The following is a 19,456-nucleotide window of genomic DNA, read 5'->3' on the forward strand; positions in this document are numbered from 1 at the left end:
ATGCTCGCACCCAAGGTTTTTTTTATAAATATGTTTTTACTCTATTACCCTCGGCAGTTTCGAACTAAAGCGGTTTTTCTTTTCTCCTGAGAAGTTATTACCCTAAGCGGTTTAAAAACTTTCAGCAGTTTCTTTTCTCCTCCACCAAAAACTCTGTAACTGATTTGAGGAGTTAATTTCTTCTCCATTTAAACCCTAAAAAATCAATTTCATACTCTATAAAACCAACCTAGAAACTAGTTAAGTTGAAATTACAAACCCTAGAAAGAACATTTCGACAAAAATGAACGAAACAGAAGCACAATCAGGTTAACAACATCATTTTATTTTAATTTCTTCTCCATTTATCACTTTCTTTTTCTTTGATTTTAACATCATTTTTACTTGTTGATGTTGAATTTGAAAATGGAGAAACAGATAGTGAAAGACCACTGATTGAGTTTACAATGAAGGCAAAGGAAGATTATGTTAAAGAGAAAAATGAATTTTCTGGTATGCATCTATAATAAGTCATTTGTTTTACTTTTAAATAACATATGTTACGCAGGAAACATAATGTGCATAACTTGTTATGCAGTAAAAATAACTATGCATAACTGCGTAGCTTATTATGCATAACTGGTTATGCAGTAAAAGCAACTATGCATAACTGCATAGCTTATTATGCATAACTTGTTATGCAGTAAAATCAAACATGCTGAACTGCGTAGCTTATTATGCATAACTGCTTATGCAGTAAAATCAAACATGCTGAACTGCATAGCTTATTTGCATAACTTGTTATGCAGAAAAACCAACTATGCATAACTGCGTAACTTATTATGCATAACTTGTTATGTAGTAAAAACAACTATGCTGAACCGCATAACTTGTTCTGCAGTAAAAACAACTATGCTGAACTGCATAACTTGTTATGCAGTAAAAGCAAACATGCTGAACTGCGTAGCTTAGTATGCATAACTGGTTATGCAGTAAAAACAACTATGTGCATAACTAGTTATGCAGGTACATAACTTGCATGATGCATAAGGCATGATGATTTAACCCCTTTCTTACTTTTAAGTACTTATTATATTGTATCTTTTGTGTTGAATTTGTCTGTTTCAGCCAAGCAAGTTGTTGATAATAGGAAGAAAAGAAAAAGACGTGAACCCCAACAAACAGAAAAACTTAAAAAGAAGAAGAACCAAGGTGAAAATGAAGAAGAAGAAGAAGAACCTGCCCCCTTATGCATCAATTATTATACAGAAGGTGCGTTAACCTGGCAATCATTAATAACATGTTATCCCCATATAATTTCTTATGTTCAAAAAATAAATGCATAACAGGTTATATACTATGCATAATAGGTTATGCACACAACTGTCTGTTTAACAAATCTGCATAACAATTTATGCATAAGCCTGGATAAAAGTATTTCTAGTAAAATACTTTTTTATTTTGTTATTTTGTTTGTGCAGTTAAAGCTAAGACCAAGCCTGCAACTCAAGGAGGTACTTATAGAGCAGGTTTTCTAAGGATACTTGCATTGTTCAATAGGATATGGGAAAGAGGTGGTTTTAGTCCGTTGCTGGCTAATATGATCAATGTGTCTCCATTTGGGAAATTCTATAACTGGTTAAATGCTGCGAACATTTCATACTTGGATGGTAAGAGCATCCAGCTGATGGATGAGGTCCTTCTATCATATGACCATGATGATTTGAGTCAGCATTCGTTCAAGGTGTCAGAAAACAAGTCTATACAGTCAACGGCTAGTGAACTTGCTGTTATTTTTCAGATGCCAAGAGTTAAAGGAAACAGAGAAAGAGATATTATGACCTCAAAAGAAGAGATAGGGATGACTCGGTCACTTGCCCTCGTCAAGCAATTCCCATGCAAAACAAGAGCAGGTGCTGTGAATAAAACTCCCAAATCACAAGTAACAAAGGTGTGGATAGATGATATTGAAAGGTTGCTAATGGAAAAACTTGATCAGAAAGGTCATGAAGAGGAAGTTGTTTCCCTTGCATGCCTTTACGTGCTAGTGGTTCTGTTTTTTTGTCGATCAATGAGAGACTCATTGGACGTCTCGTATGTTGGTTTGGTGAAGGATTTGGAAACCATGGATTCTGTATCTTTTCCTGATCTAATTCACCAACACCTGATGGATGGCATCAAGACTGTCAAAAGAGACAATCTTCTTATCAGGAATTGCGGTGGTTGCACTGTATATTCTCTTGTGAGTTTTTTTTTCTTTTTTAAACTTTCTTAAAAAATATCTGCATAAAAAGTCTGCATAACTAGATATGCAGTACCATAAAAATCTGCATAACTAGTTATGCAGTATAATTTTTATACTGCATAACTAGCTATGCAGTACAAATAAAATGTGCAGAACATGTTATGCAGTACAAAAACAAGTTATGCAGTACAAAATGTGCATAGCAAAATATGCATTACAAATAAAATAAATGTACATAATATCTTTTTTTTTTCATCTTTAGTTGGCTGAGAACTCTAACATAGCTGAGATATCATCATCAGACATTGTCAAGGTCAATCCCAATGGTACACCAAGAGCTGCAAGGTGGGACTTTGCAGCAATGAAGAAAGCAATGCTCAAGAAGCATATTTCAAGCTTAGAGGTACTTGTTTATGAACCTTAAGAATGAATGTATATTTCAAGCATATGAAAGCAAACATGCAGAACTGCATAACTTATTATGCATAACTTGTTTAACTGCATAAAATACGAACATTGTTTAACTGCATAACATCTTATTCAGATCCAAAAATAACTGCATGACATGTTATGCATTGTTTAGAGTATCTGCATAACTTGTTATGCATATAAGAAGTGTTATTGTTTTTGTTAAGCATTCCCTGCATCACTTATTGTTTTAATGCATAACATCTTATGCAGATCCAACATTGACAGCATTACAAGTTATGCATTGTTTAGGTTATCTGCATAAGTAGTTATGCATATAAAAGGGTTTTTACGCCTTCCCTGCGTCACTTATTGTTTTAATGCATAACATCTTATGCAGATCCAACATTGACAGCATGACAAGTTATGCATTGTTTAGGTTATCTGCATAAGTAGTTATGCATATAATTTTTTTTTTACGCCTTCCCTGCGTCACTTATTGTTTAACTGCATAACATCTTATGCAGATCCAACATTGACAGTATGACCTGTTATGCATTGTTTAGGTTATCTGCATAAGTAGTTATGCATATAAAAGGTTTTTTACTCCTTCAATGCGTCACTTATTGTTTAACTGCATAACATCTTATGCAGATCCCAAATTAACTGAATGACCTGTTATGCATTGTTTAGGTTATCTGCATAAGTAGTTATGCGTATAAAAATTTATGCATTTGCTGATGATTGTTATTAAATCATGTTGCAGTTTCAAGAGAACTTTAGAGATGAGTACAGTGCAATGGAGTTGGAACTCTGTGAACCAAGAGAACCAAGAAAAAGGTCAGCTATATTGGAACTCGTTGCAATGAATCTTGAAGAGAACAGGGACAAGTATGAAGAAGCATTTCAAGATGCGTTACAAATCATTGAAGAAGAGAAGTGTCCTGATAGTATTGAAGCAAGGTTTAAGATTATTCAAGCAAAGCTGAAAGACATGAAGAAGACTCAGGAGACATATAGACGGACTGGAGGAGACTTCGATTCTTAGATGTATGAATATGTGAAGATTTTGCTCATTGATTCAGGCATAAATGAGGTGCAGGAAGAGTCGTCAGGTGGCCTTCCCTGCTAGGTTCATTCTTAGTATATACAAGAACATACCCAGACTTTAGCTCGTATTTCTTCACTGCAATACGTACCTCTGCTACACCTCCAAAAAAAACTTTACTAACTTCACCAAGTAATTTATCCCAACCCTCAGTCCTAAGAACCTTGCTAACAGGGACAGAACCATCTTCAAGGAAATTCACTATAGCTTGTTCTGGTTCAGGTTCTATTAAATGCATACTTGATTAAGCTCTACTACGACTGCTGGAACAATTCAAAGAATTGGAGACCACTTCAACAAGTAAATCAAAGCTCTTCTGACCTTTATAGTGGCAACGAGATACAAAACACTGAAGCAGAAAATCAGAATCAACTCGCAAAAACTTGCTTCCATCATTAAAAGAAAAACTGACATGATGAGGTAGTAAACGAGTCCACTTCAGGCAAACGGCTGTCTTCAAATTCTCCAGAGTTGAATTGACATCAACATGATGTGCTAAGAATTCACTGAAGTAGTGAATCACAGCTAGTGCACTAACAACAGGCATTTCACCATGCAAAACACAAAAAGAGAAAAAATCAAACATATCTATCCTGCATGTTGCTTCAAAAAAAAATTCTTACTCAAAATTAAAATATCAAATCAACAACAGCAAACATCAAATTTAGAAAATCAAATCATATCTATCCTGCATAACATCTTAGGCAGATCCAAAATTAACTGCATGATTTGTTATGCATTGTTTAGAGTATCTGCATAACTTGTTATGCATAACTGGTTATGCAGTAAAAACAGCTATGCATAACGTTATGCATAACTGATTATGCAGTAAGAGCAGCTATGCATAACTGCATAACTTGTTATGCATAACTGGTTATACAGTAAAAGCAACTATGCATAACTGCGTAGCTTATTATGCATAACTGCTTATGCAGTAAAAGCAACTATGCTGAACTGCGTAGCTTATTATGCATAACTGGTTATGCAGTAAAAGCAAACATGGTGAACTGCATAACTTATTATGCATAACTGCTTATGCAGTTAAAATACAAACATTGTTTAACTGCATAACATCTTATGCAGATCCAAAAATAACTGCATGACCTTTTATACATTATTTAGAGTATCTGCATAACTTGTTATGCATATAAAAGGCCTTATTATATTGGTTAAGCATACCCTGCATCACACATTATTTAACTGCATAACATCTTATGCAGATCCAACACTGACTGCATGACAAGTTATGCATTGTTTAGAGTATCTGCATAACCTGTTATGCATTTAAAGTTATGCCTTCCCTGATGAGTGTTATTAAATCATGTTGCAGTTGTAGGAGAACTTTAGAGATGAGTACAGTGCAATGGAGTTGGAACTCTGTGAAATCGAAACTAAAAGATTGAATCGAAAAGATCTGCATTGATCGTAAATTCAAAAACAAGCTTAAAATATCTAAAAATCCATTCGAAAACCTAAATTAAACTGTGTAACTTAAAATAATAGATCATAATCTTAAAGAAACTAAAACCTAGAATCGAATCAAGATTAAACAAGATCAGAATCAAAGTTAAACAAGATCAGAATCAAAGATAAAACGAACGAACCTGAGCTTGAATTTCAGATTATCTTTGCTGAGTAAATTGAATCTCTCAATCATCTCCTTCGCAACTCTCGATAATTCAATACTTCAGCTCTCGCTCCGGCTCTATCTCAATCTCTCAGAAAAAAATCTCAATACAAAATCTCAAAACATAAAGTGAGGTTAAACTTGGAAATAAAATAAAAAGAAAACTGAATTTTGAAAATTTTGGGTTTCGGCAGAATTTATACGCCGATTTTGGGTGCGCGTGTGAACTTTTACACGCGTGGGTTTGACAGTGGTGGAAGGTGAGAAAATGAGTGTGGCTGTAGTTTTCACAAAACAAAACTCATCCGGTTTAATTAGGTCTCAATTTTTACATTAGCAACGCTTATAAAAGTTGCTAATGAGACAAAAACCGTTTCGGCGCTTTAGGAACAGATATGTGGGTCCCTGCTTACATCATTTAAAATGGTAACTTTCCCAACCGGTTGTTGTGTGGCCGGATAGAAATAACATATTTGTTACATCCTGGGAGAAAAATTTAATAATAAAAAAAATGCATCCGGACACCCAATATCCGAATAAGATATTCGGCCAGCCTATGACCGGATGGATACTCCATAGTGACCCATTCAAATTTCAGGAGTAGCATGTGGACCTCATAAACATATGGATGATAAATTCACCCATAGTAGCATTTTTTGGTCCATAAAATGTGGATCATCACAAAGATGTGGATGATTTTGTCCTCCATAGGAGTTTCCCTTAGAATGGTACACTCCTAAGCAAATTAATACCTCTACTAGAATTTGTTGTCAACAAGAAGTTTATTTGTGGACTTCAAAGCACAATTTTGTGTGCATGTAAGGGTAGCAATGACACAACTTATGATATTTATGGAGCTTCATGTGTTTGATTAGAAAATGATATCGTTATCTTTGTATCAAATTCTTACCTGCGATCCATTTTAGGATGTTGTTGGTGTGAATTTTATGGCTTCAGTGGTCCATGCTTCTTTTTGCTGAGTTACAATGGCGGATCACACGTTTGTTAACTGTGACATAGATGATGAAAAAATAGACAGCGTTAGGTGTAACAATAAATTATTTTTAAAATAGTTAAGCAATGAAACAACTTATCTTAATGCTATGGAGATGGATGAGTTTCTCAATTCTTCAACAAAATTTTGTAAATAATCTAGTATACCTAATACTAGAATTTGTCTAATTTGATAACAAGATACTCAAAAACCGATATAAAAGAGAGTATGAAGAATTACATAAACACCTTGTTTAAGCAGGATTGTTACGAGGGTACACAATTCTGGTAAATCATGTGGTTATTGTAGTTTTACTTTAAAAGGATTGGGTACATCCCCCTTGCAAACTTTTTTTTTAAGTGCGTTACAGATCACAAAACCATCAAATTCTTTATTGAACGTAAACTTATGATTTTTTTTTTGGTATTAATAAATTATAAATCGGATCTATATAAGGTAAGAGTTAATTAGAGGTCTCCATTTCCATTAGAAAATATCAAATGAGTCTTATGGTAATGATAGTTTTAATAACACCCAAAATCATTGTTCAACATAAACTAGATAAGCAATGCCCTAGGGGCCTCTAATTTCTGGGGGCTCAAATCTTATATTTCACCTATAAGTTATTGTCGATGCCCGTTTGAAACTTTGTGTATTTTTAGTTGGATTTTTCATGTCCCCGTTTGTAACTTATTGTTGGAGCATCGCTCGGTCGAACTCGAAAGTTTTCCTATCGCAAGCTTGTTATCAGTGTTAGATGAAAAAAAAACTATATCTTGATTTCTAGACTACTAAAATCAAGTCGCGGACTAAGATTAGAGCATGGTAGTTGAGTATCAGATATCATTGAATAACCCTCGAAGATTGAAGAATGAAAAACAAACAAAGACATTTGCGAGAACTTCATCAACAAAGAGGTGTATGAAAACTGACCTATCTTATTTACTCATTGTATCTACCATTTTATCTTGTGAGACGTTGACGTGTGATTTTAGTAGATTTAATATTGCAAAAAGAAATTCCGAGTTCAAGCTGGTCTTGGTTAAACTCTCGAAATATCAAGCAATGGATGTTCTTAGATCCTTAGCAATCTTAGTTAGACCAATATATTATCGAAGCGGATCGCTAAACAAAGGGTGTTGACAAACGAAAAATACAAACCATCACAGCCGTTGTATTGCATTTATCTAAGGGTCAATATTGTGATGACATGGCATTATTGGCTAAAATCTTTGAGTACGGCTAAAGCTTAGCCAAGCCGAATTTCAATTAAGGAAAAGTCATAAAGACAAAATTCTAACCATATCTCCGTAATCTGGTTTTCTCAATTAACATTGAAAGTTTGCCTTTCTTCTTCGAGATACAAAATGTTAAAATGGTGTTTAAATTTCCCAGCCCACATCGTGTTCTGAATTCGTTGCCAACGATACAATTCAAAAAATATGCATAGAATTTTTTACCACTAGAGGGGATGTTGCGACTTCCGACCGTTGGACTTGAAGAATTTAGGATCTCCCAAAGCGTTCTATTAGGATTATTCCCAACACTGTTCCAATAGAACTCATGCCAGCGATAATAAGGGAGAGAGAGAGGAGTAAAGCCGACTTGTTCCATTTAGTATTGAGAAGTTGAGAAACCCCCAGCATTTGCAGTACTCAAATCATTGCGGAAAAAAATTTTAACCAAAGTTATTCTTTCGGGAAAAAAAAACAAGTCAAAATTACACCAGCTAGAGTATGTTTTCAATGGCATCTGTAATACTAACACATGAAAAGAAAAGAAATAAGCAGACGATCCCCGCTTCTAAAAAAATTGAAGTTCCATTTCCCTTGCAAAGTGTGTTAATTTTCTGTAGTCCTTGTTCTTGCGTATATGTTCTTTGTCTTTTACACCTTCTCCATGGCTGCAACTCAAGTGCATGGTGGTTGTAACTCCTTGTTATTGCACTTAAAAAACTACTTAATTATGGTGAGAACTAGACATGTATATGCAGACTCCTTTAGTAACGTACTTGATCGGAGATTTCGAGCCTGGACAAAAATTAAACCTGCACATTTAGTATCATAAAAAAATTCTATAGACTTGTCAGAAGGCACAATATAAGTAAAATATTTAATACCGTTGGTGTGCGATAGATCGATTGCAGTAGCATACTAGAAAACGAAGAATTGGCTCAGAAGGAGATGAACTATGTTTTATTTTCAAGGATTTCCTATGAAAATTGTTAAGAAAATCCTCTCCTATACGGGTTAGGGTTTTTTAAAGCTTTCCTTAATTGAAACACGGCTTGGCTAAGCTTTAGCCGTATTCGAAGATTTTAGCAATAAAAAGTGTCATGTCATCACAATATTGACCCTTAAATAAATGCAATACAACGGCTGTGATGGTTTGTATTTTTCGTTTGTCAAAACCCTTTGTTTAGCGATCCGCTTCGATATATTATTCACAAACTATTTTTTGTCCAAGTTGATTATTAGGAAATTGCCCAAGCAACAATGGATATTTTCGATGGTTATTGCGAATGTTTCTAATTTAATTATGAGAGATATATAATTGTTCTGTGCAAGGTACACATACTTGTATGCAAGATTGTGATATTGCGAATCGTAGCGCGATTTATTTTCTCGTTTTAAGGATCGAATTGTATGTCGAATCGTGAATTGAAGAATTTTTTTTTTTTTTTAAAAAAAGAAAGCTTATATTAAAGAAATAAAGAGTTAAGATTACAAACCAAAATAAAAGCTAAAGAAAAGCAAGAAAAATCTAAGGAGGAAAAAGCAAAGCTAAACAAATCTGTAATATGGTTGCCCTGGGGATTCAAGCCTTAGCAAGTTGCTGGGCCTTTCATTGAAACTCAAGGTTTGCCCCTTCAGTAGATGTGTTCCCTTTTTAGCAAAATGATCAGCTGAAAAGTTGATCTCTCTGTAGGCATGTTTGAAGGTAATAGAGTGAATACTAGCCATAATTCTCTGCCATCTAGCTAGTAAAAACCAAGGGATCTTCTGTTGGTGTAAAGCCTTTGCACACATACTAGAATCAGTTTGCAGAATTAGCTGGAAAAAGTGACGATCAACTGCCCATTCTAAAGCCTTGATACAAGAAATGAATTCTGCTACATAGTTAGTAGTAATCCCTAATCCACCAGCTTCTGCAAAGATAAATGCTCCAACATGATCTGTTACTACAAAGCCATAGCCTGCATTGCCTGGATTTCCTCTAGCATCCCCATCACAACATAACAAAAATCCATTCTCATTTGCCAGATAAAAAAAGATTTCAATAATTCTTGTTCTTCTCATTTTCCTGACTTGGATGTTAAAGAATTGTAAGATTGATTTCTCACCATTAGTTCCCCACATAATACCTTTCAATCTAACTTCACATTCATGGAGTCTTTAGCAATTCTTAACTGAGTTGTGATTAAAACAGGCTTAACAGCATCATAGTAAATCTCATTTCTTAAAAACCACAATTCAACCATAGCAGTGTAAGCACTTATGATCCATAATTCTTTCATTATAGGGCTGGAGTGTTTATGCATTTTCAAAATATCTTCAAAAGAATTTGGTTTAGGAGATAATAAAATACCTGAAATCCAATTCCACAGACTGGTGCTGAAATCACAATTCCACAGGATATGTTCAATACTATCTTCTCCATTATGACAAATGTAACACCTTGAAGCAAAATGAAATCCTTTTTTCCTCAATTTGTCTTCAGTTGGACAAATATTTCTTACAATCTTCCACACATTTGCAGATGTTGAGGGAATCACTGCAGGGTTCCAGATTTTTTTATACCAATGCAATTTAGGTTGGTGCATTCTAATTTTATTGATAGCATCAGAAACAGTGAACACCATAGAATGATTGTTACTCCAGATAAGTAAGTCTTCTCCTTCTTTCAGAATAGGCAATTGATCAATAGTAAATAATTGAAGAAAGTCTTCATGGAAACACCAATGATTATCAATAATTAGATCTTGAACTTTCAGGTGGTGATGCAAGGAAATATAGGGATGATTAGGGAATAGCTTGCATATTGGTTCCTCAAATATCCATCTGTCATTCCACAAAGAAACTTTAGCACCATTACCTACTATCCATCTTGTATTTTCAATGAAATCTGGAAGGACCCATCTAATACCATTCCATATAGAAGATTTCATGTAGAAGGTAATCCAGTTTCCATTTTTATCCATATACTTAGCAAGAAAAAAAAAATCCCATTCATCCTGACAGTTGATAATTTTCCACAATAGTTTCATTAACAGAGCCTTATTCACATCTTCTAGCTTTCTGATACCCAGACCACCTTCTTCTTTAAAAGTACATGCATTGTCCCACTTTTTAAAGTAATACATTTCCTTTCTTCAGTATTGCGAGACCATAAGTAGTTCCTAATAATTTTTTCACAAGCTTCTAGAACTTTTCTAGGCCATTTATAGATAGATAGATTATAAATAGGAATACTACTCAGGACATGATTTATCAAAGTGAGTCTAGCTTGAAAATTTAAAATCTTGCCACTCCATGAAGCTAGTCTAAGATGCATATAGTCAACTAAATACCAAATATGAATAGATTTCATTTTACCTTGAGCAAGGAACACTCCCAGCTATTTGTCAGGAAAAGAAGAAATATCCATTGAAAATATGCAGCAATCTGTCTCTTTCTTGTATCATAAGTACCATCTACAAATCATTTTCTTTTAGTAGCATTAAATATTTGACCAGAAGCAGCTTAGTATTCCATTAAGAGTGTTTTCGGATTTTCTATACTCCTCTTTCCTCCATTGCAAAACAAGAAGATGTCATCAGCAAACATTAAATGAGTGGGATGAATACCATTTCTTATCACCATAGGCTAAATTTTTCCTTCCATGACTAGTTGATGTATTTTCCTACTAAGAATATCTTGAGCTAAAATAAACAGGATTGGAGAAAGTGGGTCTCCCTGTTTAAGGCTCTACCAACACCAAAAAAGCCAATCGGTCCTCCATTAAGCATGATAGACAATTTAGCAGATTGGAGAAGAACCATGATCCAATTACAGAATTTTGCTGAAAAACCAATTTTTTTTAAGGCTCTGTATAAAAATTCCCAGCTCATAATGTCATAAGCTTGTGATATGTCTAGTTTAAGACCAACATTACCCCTTCTTCTAATAGTTGACATCTCATTCACTAGTTCAGAATCTAGCAAAATTTGCTCATGAATATTTCTATTTTTGACAAAAGCATATTGCTGCTGAGAAATAAGATTTGGCAGATATCTAGTAAGTCTCTCAGTAATCATCTTAGTGATAATTTTAAAACAGAAATTACTAAGACCTATAGGTCTAAAGCTTTTTGCAGTTTTAGCTCCTTTAATTTTAGGAATCAAGACAAGAAAGTTGGAGTTCATACCACTTGGTATTATGTTGTATCTCCAACAGAATTGAATAACATCCACTAGGTTGTCCTTTACGATTTCCCAAGCTGCTCTATAAAAAATTCCAGTGAACCCATCAGGATCAGGTGCACTATCAACATTCAAATTAAAAACAACATGCTTAATCTCCTCTTCATTTGGACATTCTTCTAGGACACAGTTGTCAGCTTCAGAAATAAGATGAGACGCAACATCAAAAATAGATTCATTTATTTGAACTGACTGGTATTCAAATTTCTTCTTGAAGTAGTCAATTAAAATCTTTGAAATGCCCTGAGTAGTAATAATGTTTCCTGAATCATTCTCCAATTCAGGAATAGTATTTTGAGCTTGTCTCATTTTAATGCTAGTATGAAAAAACTTGGAATTCACATCACCATCCTTAATCCAGTTTAGTCTGGCTTTATCCCTCAAAAAAGTATTATAATTATTTGCAGCTATTTCATAATTACCTCTAGCAGTAACCATTTTATTCAATAAAAAAATATTGGCAGGATCAACACCTGATTTTATAGTTTCTTCCATAACTTTGTCTTCATCTTTTTTAAGGTTTTCTTGAACATTTCCAAAAACTTCCCAGTTCCAAATCTTTAGAATTTTCTTCGGTCTTTTTAATTTGTTCATAAAAATAAAAATAAGATTACCAGTAATATCTTCATTCCAAGAATCAATGACCATTTGTAAGAAGGAAGGATGAGTAAGCCACATTTGTTGAAACCTGAAAGGAGTATTTAAAGCCCTTCCAATAAGAGTGTCAGAACCAATAAGAGGACCATGATCAGAAATCCCTCTTGCAGCTACATGATAATGCCAACCACTAAAGGTATCAATCCATTTCAAATTAAAAAGTGCTCTATCCAAATTACATAGAATTCTTTTGTTCCCAACTCTGCCATTACACCAGGAGAACTCAAGGCCACTTTTAGGAGCTTGAATTAATCCACAAGCATCAACAAAATCATTAAAGTCACTCATTGCAGATTTAAGAGGACTTCTACCACCCTTTTTTCATTTGCATTTAACACAGTGTTAAAATCACCTATTAAGAGTCAAGGTTTGTTCAGCAAACTTATATCATATAGATCCTTCCACAATTCTATTCTATTCACTGTATAAGAGTTAGCATGAATTCCAGTCACCAATCACCACCAACTTCCACAGTAATACATTGACTAGAAGATTGAATCACATTAGGAGCTTGAATAGATCAATTCCAGAACAACCAGATATTTCCTTTAGTATTACCAATAGAATTGTGAATAATTTTATGATGCATACTAGGCAGTTTTATCCTAGACTTTTGAACTTTAATTTTAGATTCTACAACCCATACCAGAGATAGATTGTTTGTTTTGACTAAAGAATATAATTTATCCCTGGCCTTTTGTCTTTTAAGGCCTCTAAGATTCCAAAAAACAACTTTCATTTGAAAGGAGGTTGAGGAGGAGGAGTTGAACTCCCTTTATCAACCATAAGCTTCATACTCTCTTACTAGCCTTCCTTGTAACTACAACTGGTTTTAATGGAGGTTTTTTCTTTCCAGATACTTTGGAATTTTCAATTTTTTCAGGAATATACTGAGTTATCACCTTTTCTTTTTGCAAAATAGTAACTGGTTGAGATATTGAACCAAATTCTAATAAACTTGAAGTACTTACTTCCTTAATTTTACCATCTTCAGATTCAGAATATTCATTATCATTATCTTGTAAAACTTCATATTGGTTATTATTGATTTGAATAGTAGGAGTAGAGATAGGATTTAAACCTGGATTAGAAACTCCTCTTATAACCTCAGTGAAAGGAATTTCACCATTTGTATTAGCTTCTGCTGGAGGTACTGAATTCTTACCCTTTGAAATATTAGAAGTACTTGGACTTGTAAACTGGGGTATCTCTACTGGTTTAGAAAGTAAACTTGGAACAAGTGCAGGCTGACTAACCACCTGTGGAGTAGAAGTATCATTTTGAGTTTTCTTTGCTGGTGTGGAATTAGAAGATTTTTGCCCATCTGTTGCAGAAGATTGTTTGTTAATTCTGCATTCAGATAATTGGTGTCCAACAATTTTGCACTTGTTGCAGAATTTTGGTAAATTTGTTAGTGTCACCCCTTGAGAAAAAGCTCCATATCTGGTAACAATCCATAGCTTATTTGGAATACTTTTAGCTAAATCAATTTCAATTAAAACTTTGGCATACTATCCACTCTGATAATTCAATATAGATGCATCAACTTTTATTGGGTATCCAATTGCTCTACTAATCTTGAACAAGGTTTTTTCATCCCAGTATTCTAGACTTAGACCTGGAAATTGCACCCAAACCATAGATTTAGAGGTGCGTTGATTCTCTGATCTGAAATTTGGAATCCATTTTCTAACTTTCAGTATCTGATCCAAAACTTCCCAAGTACCATCTTTAATGTAATTCTTATCTTCTTAATTGAAGATTCACTGTCATTTTTATTTTGTCTGATATTAATATGATTTAGGAACTCAAGTTGTAAGTTCTATATATAATAGAAGTTTAGAATTATCAAATAACTTCGATGTCGTAGTCATAGTGGTTCAGTCATTAACATACTAAGCAGCAGGACGTGGGTTCGAACCCCCTTAACCTTACTTCTTTTTGTATTACATAACATTTATTCTTATTTGGCAAGGAAATTCGAAATTAACTGGTCAAATCGAGGTCTAGAATCGCATTTTGATTGGCGTCTTCCCGATTCTTAAATATTAAGTAATATTTATTATTATTTGGCAATGCAATGAAAGTTAAAATTGACTGGTTAAATGGAGGTCAGAATCGCATTTTAATTGGCGTTTTTCCGATTCTTAACAAGATACATTTCCTAAATATGATTTGACTCGAATAACTAAATATTGACTCGAATCGTACGAGTCAACTCGTAACTCGTACGATTCTAAAAACTATGTTTGTATGTATTACCTATTCAATTTGTTTCGTTGTAGAGGTTTGCATACCTGGTTTGTGTTTCCTTTACATGTGAGTTCAGGAATAAGGGATGATTTGTAAACCCTTCTAACCTGATTGTGCGCAATGGCCTGGCTTCACGAACTGCCGGAGGTTTGCAAGCCTGTCTTATTCCTGTTTAGAAGAAGGTCACGAACCATTCGATATGACTATGTTTGATTTTACTACAATTCTCATAGACTTGTAAGACAACTTTATTCACAAAATCACTTTGGCTTGTGAAATATTGTTTAGTCTTGAGTGTTATTGAACAACGTTAAGTGCTTGTAAGTTCAAAGGCATACTTTCCGCTATGAACTATCATTGTGCACGGTTCCAAAACTGGACCATAGTGCATATTCTTTTATGTAATTGAAAGGCGGAATTTTCACATACTTACATGAATTCCTAATAAGAATTTCATCTAAACTAAGAAAGTGTTTATTTGGATCTCAAGCTAATCTTAGATTGAATTCGAAGCTACCAGTATCCTTGAAAATTTATAATTAGAGAGATTCTTGCAACATGATTTCTCAATCCTTGGCATTCCCGTGTCCTAATTGCAAAGCTAAATTCGTCTTTCATAACCTAGGTTCTTCATATAACTGTATTCAAGGTTATAACTTTGAAAAGTGTTCTTAGGGATTCGTGAAGCCCGGTCAGACTAAATTTGGTTAAATTATGATTGCAAGGCACATCCAGGGGTATATTTATGCCCAATACCACGACTTGGATGGAGTTACATAAACTACCCCGAGCTTTCAAATATACTCGAGCCGGATATTATCTAATTATCAAATTCCTAATGTATCCTAAAAATTGACCCACGGATATCGCAGTTGGATGGGCCATATAAATAAGAAAAGTACACTCCTTTTACCATACAATGTCTCTCTCTTAAGATATGCAGCGAGTATCTCCCTTCATCACTGTTGGAGCATAGCTTGGTTGAACCCACCAACCGTTGGTATGTCAAGTTTGGTTGTCATATTTTAGTGAACCAAAACTCAAGAGTCGCTTGATTATGTACTGGAGTCAACTTCGTATAGGTTAGCTTGAAAGTATTAGGATATGAGACATTACAAGTATTCCGAAGACTTGAAGAAGTGAAGAAGTAAGGAGCTACAACGACAACATTATCCTTCCACTTGAGGTTAGTAATATTTCACTTGAACTGTTTCATTCCCTAACATATCTTTCAAGTCGTGCATATTGAAAACATAACTGCGAAGCATGAATGATTACACTCTAGTTAGACAGTATTAAGGAATACAATACGAATTATAACGCTTATCTTTCGAACTTCGTATATAAGACATCGACATAATCGTTTCAATATTATTGTGATTATGTATGGGTATGAGTGAAGATTCATCCTAGGAAACAATGTTTTACATTAGTTTAAAGGAAGTAAATTCATGAACTTGTTTCGTGAATCGAAAGGGAAATCGCCAGGCTTATTGGTATTGTTATTCGTTGCATATCTTTTGAACTACCAATATGTGTGATTAGTATAACCGCTCATGACTTGTTTATGTTCTTGGTAAAACTATTCACAAGGCATGACTTTTTTATTGGTATGACTTTTATTAGTGAAAAAAGGGGGTCTAACAATACCACCCAATATTTCGATTAGCAATCTGTATGGACTAACTCCGAAATACTTTGCTAGAGAATCAACTAGACATTCAGACTCAATCTAGATAAAAGTATCTTAAGGATTTAATATCTCTCTCTTGATTTGATTTCTACTCAAGCAAAAATCAATAGCGAGTCTTTACCAAATACAAGGAATAACTTGGACGGTACCAAAGACCAATGTCCAAGGATCAATCAATATCAATTAACAACCAAAAGTTGGATTTCAAATTGATGATCACGAACGCACAACCTGTTTAATTTCTATTATATAAAATATAACGCGGAAAAGAAATAACACAGACACCAGAAGTTTTGTTAACGAGGAAACCGCAAATGCAGAAAAATACCGGGACCTAGTCCAGATTGAATACACATTGTATTAAGCCGCTACAGACACTAGCCTACTGCAAACTAACTTCGGACTGATCTATAGTTGAACCCCTACCAATCTCCCACCGATACAAGGTACAATTGTACTCCTACGCCTCTGATCCCAGCAGGACACTGCGTACTTGATTCCATTAACTGACCTCACCCACAACTAAGAGTTGCTGCAACCCAAAATCACAGACTTGATAATCAATGAATTTGTCTCACACAGAAAAGTCTATCAAAAGGATAAATCTGTGTCCCACAGATAAAACCTAGGTTTTGTTCCATCTTTAGATATAAAATCAAGGTAACAGGAACCAATTGATAATCCAGACTTATATTCCCGAAGAACAACCTAGATTAATCAATCACCTCTCTACAATCCTTCCTGACTACACAGGCGGTTTGTCGAGGAATCACAAACAGTGAGACGAAGATGTTTGTGACTTCTTTATCTTGCCTATCGGAGAACTCTCACGATCTCAATCCAATCACAGATTGTGCTCGTACGATAGAAGATGCAAGATCAGATCACACAACTACGATAAAATTAGTATCGGTCTGGCTTCACAATCCCAATGAAGTCTTTAAGTCGTTAACCCGATTTTAGAGAAGAAAATCAAGGATTAATGGAGATCGACTCTAGCGAGCGCACTAGTATCACACAGACGTGTGGGGATTAAGTTTTACTCTAGCTAGATGTCTCCTATATATAACCTTTCAAATCAGGATTTTGCCTTAGGTACAAAGAAAACTCTATCCACCGTTAGATGAAAACCTGATTTAGATTCAAGCCAATATCTCTCAACCGTTAGATCGAAAGACATAGATTATCACACACACTTGGGTACACGTTTACTGGGTTTGAGAAAACCATCCCCAAACGAGTACACGTATGTTGGTTCAACATGATAACTCAAAAGGTCAACTATATGAGCATCTCATATTAATCATGTTCTTCTTCACCATAACTAGTTCAATTGACTCAAATGAACTAGTTAAGAGTTGTTCAATTGTTATGAGATCTTATGTAACTACACAAGGCACAATTGAAACAAAGATGATTTGATTTGATTAGAATCGGCTCATAAACATTATAGCCACGGTTTTCATAAAGCATTCCTTAATAATTAATGTTTCATGTTCAGAGCACATCTTTAGATCATAACCTCTTAAGCTCACAAACAAGTTCGCGGACTTAAGTTAATCGGTTGAGTTTTCCAAACTCAGCAGAAATTCTCGGGTCGAGAACTTCCGCCAGTTCGCGGACTTAGCACACAAACGAGTTTTGGAAATCCCAGCAGAAATTCTCGGTCGAGAACTTCCGTCAGTTCGCGGACTGAGTATGCGGACTGGGTTCGCGGACTTGGCAAGCCAATTCCACAATCTTACCGATTTCTCTTGATCAAAAAAGTTCGAAAACTTCGGTTCAAGGAATACATGGTTATAATCTAAACTCTCATTCCAATCATTGAAACATTCTCAGAGGGAGATATTCAGTCGTGAAGAACAACAAACCTTTCTCGTCAGAGCAATTTCCAAAGTGATTGAAACTTTCATGACTTTCGTCACTAGGTGAAGATAAACCTGATCAAAGCGAAACGTTTTACCAACACATGATTTCGAGTAAAAGATAAGCAATGAATACTCAGCTCGAAAATCAAGTGTATATGATCTAGTCTATATAGCATACGACTTTTGTTTCATAATAAGTGGGAGAAGAATAGATAGACTTTCGAGTGATAGATAAGTTCAAGTCTTCACATACCTTTTTGTTGATGAAGTTCCACAGTTCCTTGGTGTAGATCTTCGTTGTTGTCGTTGAATCACCATGAAGTCCTTGAGCTCAACTACACTTTTCCTATCCTAGCCCGAGACTTAGCTAATAGGCTAGAAATCAAGACTTTATAGTTTTGATCACTAACATTGACAAACATGCTTGATATAGCAACGCATGCGAGGTTGACCGAGCTATGCTCTAAAAACCTCCCCCTTTGTCAATTTTAGTGACAAAACTATTAATACAAATGGAATACAAAGAAGATAAACTTTAGTGGTTCCTATTTCATAGTCCAATCTTCAACGTTCCTTGAAATCATCGTCCTTCCAAGTACTCCAATGATCCCAAAGGTTGTAAGTTTAGTATCGCCGTTGTTGAAGATCCGTAGCTATAACAATGAGAGAAATCGAGATTCTCGATCATTATTATACAGTGTCATAGTATTATTATGAACATCAAAGTCCAATTGCATCACGACTTTAACAATATTACTATGGTGACATCAAAATCTAGGTTTTTCTCCTTTTTCTCTCTCCTTGACATTAGCCGTCTAGTTTTGACCATGGCATTTTTTTCATTTCGTCTCTTCTTTTCTTTGATCTGATCTCCACCTTGGAGATCAATCTTCGTCTCTTCTCCCTTGTTTCAACTATCTTTTCTTCTTTCTCACTTACCAAAAGCCATGGTTCAGTTTGTTTCACAGACATTGTTTTTAAAATCAAAATCTTTTGAGTTCTCAAACAATAAAGATGAACTTAAGATTTTGGAGAGGTTTAAGGGTATCTCAAACTGGGTTTTCTTATCAGAGAATTCTATTCAGTGGGTTTCGTCAAGTATTTTGGAAGTTGTTCAAGTTTTTCCAACATCGGATAAAATCTGGTCTAGAAGGTTTAATCAG

The 19,456-nt window shown here is 34.7% G+C and overlaps 2 protein-coding genes across 2 annotated transcripts; both read right to left on the reverse strand.

Moving 5' to 3' along the window:
* Positions 1 to 9,144: 9,144 nt before the first annotated feature.
* Positions 9,145 to 9,720, reverse strand: LOC113312070 (ribonuclease H-like). Its single transcript, XM_026560838.1, has one exon. It carries the CDS (start codon positions 9,718 to 9,720, stop codon positions 9,145 to 9,147), a length of 576 nt encoding a protein of 191 aa, XP_026416623.1.
* Positions 9,721 to 11,282: 1,562 nt separating this feature from the next.
* LOC113312071 lies at positions 11,283 to 19,242 on the reverse strand. Its single transcript, XM_026560839.1, has 3 exons — positions 19,233 to 19,242; positions 13,277 to 13,803; positions 11,283 to 12,794 (listed from the first exon to the last, which is right to left on the reverse strand). Exons 1-3 carry the CDS (start codon positions 19,240 to 19,242, stop codon positions 11,283 to 11,285), a joined length of 2,049 nt encoding a protein of 682 aa, XP_026416624.1.
* Positions 19,243 to 19,456: the final 214 nt, after the last annotated feature.

The sequence above is a fragment of the Papaver somniferum genome, chromosome 9, assembly GCF_003573695.1.
Source record: "Papaver somniferum cultivar HN1 chromosome 9, ASM357369v1, whole genome shotgun sequence".
NCBI lineage: Eukaryota > Viridiplantae > Streptophyta > Magnoliopsida > Ranunculales > Papaveraceae > Papaver > Papaver somniferum.